Genomic DNA, 9077 nt, shown 5'->3' on the forward strand with positions numbered 1-9077 from the left:
TTTGTAAAAATTATTAATGGGATTAAATGTCATTTTTCATTTACTTCCGGTGAACTTTTAGTTTGTGCTTTTGCTATTGATTTTTTTTTGACTTGCAGATTATGCCCCTGTTTGATGAAAATTAAAATTCAGATTTTAATCTAAACAGAATTCTACAATTAATTTTAATTACATATTTTATGAGACTCACAACTTTTTAACCATACATCTCATCAACTTTTATCAAAATCTATTAAAAATTTATCGTTAATCCATGCCAAACAGAGGCTATATCTTTTACATGGATACATTTTTATTTTTATTTTTATTTTTTTTGTGGTTTCTATTGTTTTGACTAATTTACTTTCGTGACATTCAATGCTAGAGCACATGTGATACTACTTTGGCGGTGGTGCTACTTGGTTGTTCTTTTGCAACTTACTACTCTATTACATCCATGAAGTGGCCTCGCCCAAGGTAAGCCCCTATGGTTTCTATTCATCACCCTTTTTGTGTCTTGACACAAGTAATTTGTATTCCCTTTATATTTTCACTTGATCTCACTCAACCAACCGATGTTTGCTACTTGTACTGTTGAGAAAATTATAAGATGGTTAATGGTTTCTGAAAATTGCAGTTTACTTGTACTATTAGTGAACTTAGATGAGGCATTTCACGGACGTTTTACTATGCATTTCATGGACATTTTACTATCTTGCAGTGTATGATCAAAATAGTCTTTGCATCATGTTGTTAATGGTGTTAATGAGGAGGAAATAAACTCGATTAAACGAGATAGTCATGGAAAAGATTCAACTTTGAAGAGAGTTATTTGCTGTCAAAAGTAATAATATTATCTGTGTTGGTAGAAAATGAGTTTGATTTTTAAAAATATTTGTTTGTTCTGGTGCAGGGAATTTACATATTCTGGAAACAGGAGCTCATGGTCATGGAGTAATGAAAGAGCAAACAAGAACCGTAAGCAACGTGCAGAGTTCTTAAGCAGGTCTGGAGCAATGAAAACTCGAGGAGCTCTATCGAATATCCCCATGAGTCCATCTGCATGCTATGATTCACCAGTTAAAGGTACATGTTGGATGTTCCCTTTTCTCCTTTTCTACGCTCTTTCATAGTTTACACCAAAATATATTAGTGGCCATATATTTATGTGGTGTATGTCCAAGCGTAGCAAACACCTCCTGTATGAATAATATGGTGCTGTAGTATTATTTTCCTTATACGAAAGATAACATATTAAAGAGACTGCAAAAACTGTAACTGCCACAACTTTTCGCCTCAGGCGTTTGGAGGTATGTGTACTTCCAAAATCTGTACTATTACTTGTAGCAAGTCATTTTTGAGTAAAATATAACTATACTCAGTAACATTTTCATGCTTGGCCAAATGGCTACTAGGGTAGACATGTCAAATGATGGGAAAGGACATTATATTAACGTCCTTAATAAGGCAACGAAAAGCTGTTTTAATCTAAATTTTATTGAAATTTTTTAATGCACTGTAGTTTTAGTAAACATCAGCCTTTTCCTTTCTTTCTGCCTCAGAAATTTATCTGGGATGGATTTATTGGAGAGTTTAGAAAATACAGTTGAGTTTTTTTTATCTATTTTGGTGGAACACATCGGGAAAATATAGCTCAGGTGGTGGAGCGCTACTTTTGCCATTGAATTATTGCCTTTAGGTTAGATGTCTAAATGTCCTAATGATAGTTATCTTGTACTTGAATCGGCCTCTTTTTGCTTAATAAAATTATATTACCAATAAAAAGAATGCTTGATTTTTGTAGCTCCAGGTATACTGTCAACCTCTAGTCAGATGGGATCAAGAAATCACCGGGACTATTATTCAACTTTTCACAAGACACCTATCAGAAAAAAATTCCCCAAGGAAGAATGGAAGGATTTCAAAGAGGAATCTACTCGGCAGGCAGTCACGGAGTGGGCATCTTCTCCTGAATTCACTGACTGGATGATCAAACACTCTGATAGGATCCAAGTCCTCCCGGATGATAGTTCTGACGAGCCAACTGGAAGTGGGTCAGATTCAACAGATGAAAATGTTGCAGATAGCAGCAGTGGGATTAATTTCTTTAATTGGCATCGAAACTAGTAGAGACGGCATTGATTGGAGTATATCAAACAGCCTAGAGGTGCACTAACCTCCTCCTCTCTGTACAGGGAGGGGTGGGAAGAGATTTAATAGTTTCCTATTACGTTGGAAAGCTTTAACCTAGATCCACCAGGTTTGTAAATATTATAGAAAGTATGTCTTTTGATGTTATTGAAGAAGAGTTATCAAGCGACATAGAATTACACGTGTTTCTTAACTTGTTAATTCATTTTCCGCTCCCACTGAGTACGATAAGGTATAGTTAAAGTATGAGTATTTACAGTCTTTAGTATTATTTATTTATTGTGAATTATATTTGTTCAACACGTTTAATATTATTCTCCTGGATTAATTTTACTTGAGTATTTCCTAGATGAAATTCTGAACCAACTTGATATAAAGAGTCGTGTATTCAAAATGTACATTTTAAGATGCTTTCAAGTGAAGAGTCGTGCTGTTATACAATTAGGCAAACTATAGAAGGTAGAAATGATAATCTACAGAATATGAACTAATGTACAAACTTGGATTCAAAAGTACATGTCAAATACACCATAATCATACTGATGAGTTGATATACAAGATAAACTGTGGAAGGTTTTCCAAAAGTAACGTGAAAATGGCACCAAACACAAATAATAGAAGAAAAGCAAACAATATCTTGCCAACGTACAGAAAATTCAGAGCCGATTGTGATGCTCCCTTCATGGAATGTGATTCATCAACACCCTGCAAAGGTGCCACTTTTTCATTAGGCCAATATTTTGTGCAACTACGAAATATCATAAAGCTATACTAATTGGCTTCGGTCAAGAAAATAAAGCTTGGGGGAAAAAGTAAGAGAGGACATTATTCTAACTTGTGATGTCGAGGTTTTTTAAATCACATCCCGACTTGTCTATGAAATTACAAATTGAAACTGTACTTTATATGACTGATGCTATACTAAGATAGAGTAGATTTGCTAACAAGGATTATACTCAAAGGTCAGCAGCCCTCGTTTGGCCCCCATTAAATTACATTCTATTACATTTTATTTTCTCTCTCCTATTTTCAACCATACAATCATCCATAAAATAATATTGCACGTAAATCGAAAACTTTTCCCCCTTTTTCAACTACTTATTTTTCAAAAAAACACTATTCCACCCATTTTCATTATCAAGAAACGGAGGCGAAACAGGGGCTAAGTCACACCCAGTATTTTTGGCTAAATTTCAAATAGGGGAATGATGAACACTTCAAGGAAAGTTTCAATGCTTAAGACAGCAACTTTTTATTCCTAGTACAGATAATAATCTTGTCTATCAAATGCTATGAAATAGAACCAAGAACATAGCATGTATCAAACAATACAACTGTTGTTTTCTTTTCTTTTTCCTCTTCGTTGTTGGGGCTGATAGGGCTAATGAGACGATGACAAGAAACTTCTAATAATCAAGTCAGGTTCAAATACCTTTCAAAAAAAAAGTCAGGTTCCAATGGAAGATTTAGGAAATTGAGTATTCTAACGCTAATTTCTTGTCCTTTTCCTACTTGCTAGTTCTTGAGAAAGTCTATTTTAGCAAGACGTCAATATTCAACTATAAAAGATTGCGATTGGATATTAGTTCTATTTCATCCATTTTGGCCACAAATTCAACTTGTTAACCCTCCATGAGCCCTTTATTTAGTATTAAGAACTAAGAGCAAAGGCATTATTAGGAAAACTATATACTGGTTGAATGTAAATCACATCCCGACTTGTCTATGAAATTACAAATTGAAACTGTACTTTATATGACTGATGCTATACTAAGATAGAGTAGATTTGCTAACAAGGATTATACTCAAAGGTCAGCAGCCCTCGTTTGGCCCCCATTAAATTACATTCTATTACATTTTATTTTCTCTCTCCTATTTTCAACCATACAATCATCCATAAAATAATATTGCACGTAAATCGAAAACTTTTCCCCCTTTTTCAACTACTTATTTTTCAAAAAAACACTATTCCACCCATTTTCATTATCAAGAAACGGAGGCGAAACAGGGGCTAAGTCACACCCAGTATTTTTGGCTAAATTTCAAATAGGGGAATGATGAACACTTCAAGGAAAGTTTCAATGCTTAAGACAGCAACTTTTTATTCCTAGTACAGATAATAATCTTGTCTATCAAATGCTATGAAATAGAACCAAGAACATAGCATGTATCAAACAATACAACTGTTGTTTTCTTTTCTTTTTCCTCTTCGTTGTTGGGGCTGATAGGGCTAATGAGACGATGACAAGAAACTTCTAATAATCAAGTCAGGTTCAAATACCTTTCAAAAAAAAAGTCAGGTTCCAATGGAAGATTTAGGAAATTGAGTATTCTAACGCTAATTTCTTGTCCTTTTCCTACTTGCTAGTTCTTGAGAAAGTCTATTTTAGCAAGACGTCAATATTCAACTATAAAAGATTGCGATTGGATATTAGTTCTATTTCATCCATTTTGGCCACAAATTCAACTTGTTAACCCTCCATGAGCCCTTTATTTAGTATTAAGAACTAAGAGCAAAGGCATTATTAGGAAAACTATATACTGGTTGAATGCTTTTATTGAGGAAGATGTCTTGTGGCAAAGAATCAAAATTGATATTTGTGATGGTCTCACAAAGGATAATTTTCTTGACATCCATACACAAAAAAATACGTTAAAATCTGGGAATATAACTCCCATATCATCAAAGACAGAAAGTTACACATGCCAAACTATATAAAGTTACAACCATATCCATATGATTGAGGAACTGTGCCAGATCAATTCTTTGCTTATTTCTTCTCAGTTCTCACATCTAACTCTTATCTACGCAATCGTTTATGGAACCTCAATTAATGGTTTATGGATTACAAGTTCATAGAAACCTAAAATTTCATTTTCACATAAGCTAACAATAGCATAAATTAAAACCCCTTGGCCTTTCTTAGCTAATACTTAAGAGCAGATCTTACTATTCATGAACTTTCCTCGTCCCTCCTCTAATATCTAGTTGATCACAAATTCCAGAAAAACTCATACACGTAAAAGATTCGAACCTTGGCATCTGCTTTCTGCGCTCTTGCACGGCGAACATGTACTCCAGTCACATCATCTATGACAAGAAAACCGCATAAACAATCAGAAGAATTTTCAGTTGTGATTAGTTATCTAATCAGAAGTCAAGTTAAAAATCAAATAAGGAAATTTCTACAGCAAATCAAATAAGATGACATGGTTAAGAGCATGAGCACGACAAGTGAGAGAGCATACACATCACACTACCATTTTGTTGAACAACAGTTTGCAATCTCCAACCGGGCCCATAGTCTGCAAGAACAGATCTAGGGCCAAAGCTAATGGGTTCCTCTTCTTCCCCTTCTTTGACTGCCTCAATATAGGATGCCAACGGAATATTACCACCATCGCCACCACTAACATCACTATGAAGCTTCTTATTTATCAAATTCACGGCGAAACCCGCATCCGTATCCGCCGCAAACCGCCGGGTCTTGCCGGAACTCTTACATATCACTTCCACAAACTACAAAACTCAAACGTGCAACGCAAATTAATCATTATCAACACATTTAGATATAACATACAGCACAAATCTCACGTGGGCATCTTAAATTTTGTTTTAAAATTCCATCTTTTGAGTGCTATAATAAAAGATTACAAATATGCAGCGCAAAACACACAGACAGAAGGGGAATTTGAAAACCTTACTGATGGATATCGCTGTGGATTGTTTATATCCAAATCCTCTGTGTCTTCAGCCATGAGAGGGTCGAGGGTTGAGGATTTTCTACTTTCAAAAGTTAGTCATGATTGGGTGGAATCAAAGGCCAAAAAATTTTATTCGCACATTCTAAAGATGGTTTAACATTGGGGAATCGGTAATTAGCACAGAATCTCATTATCTTTAATATTGTGTAAAACGTCATCATCTTTATTTTTTTATATTTTCATCCATACTTTCACTTTTTATTACGAATATAATTTTTTTCATCAAATTTTTCGTATAAAATAATAAATATAACCCCAATTTAAATAAAACAATAAAAAGAAAAAAGATTAAAGAATAAATCACAGTCATACTTCCAAACTTTTTTAAAAACGTGTAAATGACTCCAAATAAATTATTAAAAGAGTAATTAATATAAAATGTCCCTACTTTTCGTTATTATTGTGCAAAACATCCATACATTCATTTTTTAACATTTTCACCCTTATTTTATATTTCATTACTAAAATCATTATTTTCATTTATTTTTCTCAATTAAAAGTTATAAAATGACAAATATACATTCCTCTTTAAATAAGCAAAAATAAAGAAAAGAAAAATAAAGAATGTTGCAACATACTCCCAAATTTTTCAAAAAAAATACAAATAATTTTAATTATTTGAAATGATTTATGTTATAATTTTCTATTTGTTCTTTATTTTTCTTTTCAATATTCTTGTTTATTTAAAGAGGAGTGTATACTTGTCATTTTACAGCTTTTAATTAAAAAAATTGAAGAAAATAACAATTTTTGCAATAAAATATGAAATGAGGGTGAAAATGTCAAAAAAATAAAAAGTGGGGACGTTTTGCATAATAATATTGAAAGATGTTGACATTTTGTGCTAATTATTCTTTTAATAATTTATTTGGATTCGTTTGAACTTTTTAAAAAGTTTAGAAGTATGATTGCAATTTAAAAAATTTATGGGTATATTTGTCATTTTACATAAGAAATTTGACGAAAATGATAATTTTTGCAATAAAAGGTGAATGGTTGAAAATGCCAAAAAATGAAATGTATGAATGTTTTTAACAATAACATTGAAAGGTAAAGACGTTTTGTGCAAATAATCTTTAGGAATCTTTGGTTACTTTAATTTCGGTTGAAAATGGTAGTGAAATCATGAGTTAGCACTATTTTACACTAAATTTTCTTAAATTAGAAAGAAACAAAATAGAGACATTGGGAACTTAAATGTAAGGCTCTTTAGAAGTGAACCAATAGAGGAAGAAACCTTTTGGTATTTTGTAAATTTTCCGCTCTCCAACCCTTTGGTTCTCTCATATTCCACCTCTAGTTTCCACTACTTGCTACTTTTTTCGTTGAGAATAAGACAATAAAAGATTTTTCTTTTGTTTTTCCTTTTTTTGGTTTTTTTGATTGAATTATAGAGTATAATTGTTTTTTGTTCTCTTAAAAATGACATCGACTTTTAACGCTACAGTAAAGGAAAATCATCTACCAGGAACACAATTGATACAAACTTGAAATATTGGGATCGACTCTTTGATAAGTGCATTTTATGCACTTAATCGGATTACATAACTAGGCTTTTATGTCGTCAAATTATTAATTTTTACCTAACTTGTATTAATTTTCTTTTGTTTTTAGTTAGAGACCTGTTTTGAAGCAATTGAAAAAGAAAATAATCAATTGGCCATTAAAGTGAAGTTTGTGGACTAAATCTCGCGTGATAAAAGTTGGAGGATCAAAATTTAGGAAACAATGGAGAAAGTGACTAACTTGCATTAATTATGATGAAGTGAGGCATTGGAAGATAAATTGCAATTAATTTGGGCCTCAACTTGGACTCAGTTAAAAATAAAATCAATTGGCCAGCTTAAATTTTACTTGGGCTAAAATTACTTGCAATTTGAAAAACTTTGGGCAATTAAAAAGGAGAAAACGAGTTGAGGAAGAAAGAGGGGCTGCAATTGATAGATACATACCAACAGAAAACGCAAGAGAGGGACAAGTCCGCCGAAGGCTCAATTGAAGACACAAAACGTCAGAATAAAAGAACAAGTCGGCCTGTTGCTGAGGGATAATTAGTGGGCTACAAAGTTGAATTAAACACACATATATATACCCACATAAAGCTGAAAGTGGGAGGAGGATTGGAGTGCCTTTTTGATAATCAAACATTGGGCAACAAGATTGGAATAAACCATATAAATTCATAGAAAACACAAGCTGCTGAGGATTGGAATTGTATACAAAAAGTGGCGGCTGGAATTGATTTTGGAATTTAGATTACAAGTGGCGGCTGCTGGGGAAATATATACATATTTTACACGCATGCAAGCCCGGAATTGGATACATCTACACGGTAAAAGAGAACAGTTTGGAGACGGAATTGGGCTGAAATTTTGATACGTGTATTAATCACGTTTCGTCGATTTTTGGTGATATCTTTTATCCTTTGTTGTTTAATTTCAACATTCTGCTCGGCTAAATTATTTTGTGCTAGGATTTGTGATGAACCTTATATTATGAACCTTTAATCTTGAATTTTATTTTGGCGTTAAAACATGTTTTTAATTATTGAATGATTGACATGGATTTTATTTTCTCTACAATTATATGCGTAATAGTTGTATGAGATTTGTGGCTTATTTTACCCTTGAGAGATGGAAAATAAGTTAGACATTGTGTCAATTGTCGTAAAGTTCGATAAGAGATAGAAATATACCGCTATACTTTAATGATATTTAAGTATTCATAAATCTTTAATACATTTTTATATGTTCGTATTCGTCATAGAAATATAGTCGGGTCACATTTAAAAATAGGTTTAATTCTACTCGAGAGAGATTGTTAAACAAATTAGGAATATTAGTCTTCATAATTGAATCGTGCTGTCAGTTTTATAAATTTTGGGTTAAAGGTGATTGATATAAGGGGATTTGAGATCCTAGTACGCATTTCTTTATCATATTTTTATAAAACTTGCATTTAGTCATATTCACGCATTAATTTAGTTAACTTAAGTTTTATATTTATAAGTAAGTTATTAAATCATAATTTAGTTAGCAAAAAATCATGAATTTCTATTGTTTCGGTTAAGGCGAAGATAATTTAAATTTAAACTAATACAATCTTTGCGGAACGATACTTGGACTCAAAAGGTCTACTTTATTACTCAAACATGACCCGTGCACTTGCGGTGTAGGATTTTA

At 32.6% G+C, this 9077-nt stretch overlaps 2 protein-coding genes across 3 annotated transcripts; one reads left to right on the forward strand and one right to left on the reverse strand.

Annotated features, from left to right (window-relative positions):
• Positions 1 to 326: 326 nt before the first annotated feature.
• On the forward strand, positions 327 to 2450 carry LOC111383752. Its single transcript, XM_023007893.1, has 3 exons — positions 327 to 456; positions 893 to 1065; positions 1784 to 2450. The coding sequence occupies exons 1-3, from the start codon at positions 437 to 439 to the stop codon at positions 2104 to 2106; spliced, it is 516 nt and encodes a 171-aa protein (XP_022863661.1). The 5' UTR covers positions 327 to 436; the 3' UTR covers positions 2107 to 2450.
• A 140-nt stretch (positions 2451 to 2590) lies between these two features.
• LOC111383751 lies at positions 2591 to 6046 on the reverse strand. 2 transcript variants are annotated; one of them, XM_023007892.1, is made up of 4 exons: positions 5836 to 6046; positions 5392 to 5650; positions 5166 to 5221; positions 2591 to 2835 (listed from the first exon to the last, which is right to left on the reverse strand). In XM_023007892.1, exons 1-4 carry the CDS (start codon positions 5887 to 5889, stop codon positions 2665 to 2667), a joined length of 540 nt encoding a protein of 179 aa, XP_022863660.1. In that variant the 5' UTR covers positions 5890 to 6046; the 3' UTR covers positions 2591 to 2664. The 2 variants fall into 2 exon arrangements, with proteins under 2 accessions (XP_022863660.1, XP_022863659.1); XM_023007891.1 differs by having other exon boundaries at positions 5380 to 5650.
• Between the last annotated feature and the right edge of the window lie 3031 nt (positions 6047 to 9077).

Source organism: Olea europaea, unplaced genomic scaffold, assembly GCF_002742605.1.
Source record: "Olea europaea var. sylvestris unplaced genomic scaffold, O_europaea_v1 scaffold2751, whole genome shotgun sequence".
NCBI classification, from domain to species: domain Eukaryota; kingdom Viridiplantae; phylum Streptophyta; class Magnoliopsida; order Lamiales; family Oleaceae; genus Olea; species Olea europaea.

Bases quoted from the DNA above. Each gene is read 5' to 3' on its own strand.
- LOC111383752 (XM_023007893.1), top strand. From the start codon at position 437: ATGAAGTGGCCTCGCCCAAG. The intron at 457-892 runs GTAAGCCCCTAT...GTTCTGGTGCAG, and splicing joins ATGAAGTGGCCTCGCCCAAG to GGAATTTACATATTCTGGAA. The intron at 1,066-1,783 runs GTACATGTTGGA...TGATTTTTGTAG, and splicing joins CTATGATTCACCAGTTAAAG to CTCCAGGTATACTGTCAACC.
- LOC111383751 (XM_023007891.1), bottom strand. From the start codon at position 5,889: ATGGCTGAAGACACAGAGGATTTGGATATAAACAATCCACAGCGATAT. The intron at 5,222-5,379 runs GTATGCTCTCTC...TTCTTGTCATAG, and splicing joins ACAAAATGGTAGTGTGATGT to ATGATGTGACTGGAGTACAT. The intron at 2,836-5,165 runs GTTCGAATCTTT...GCACCTTTGCAG, and splicing joins CGCAGAAAGCAGATGCCAAG to GGTGTTGATGAATCACATTC.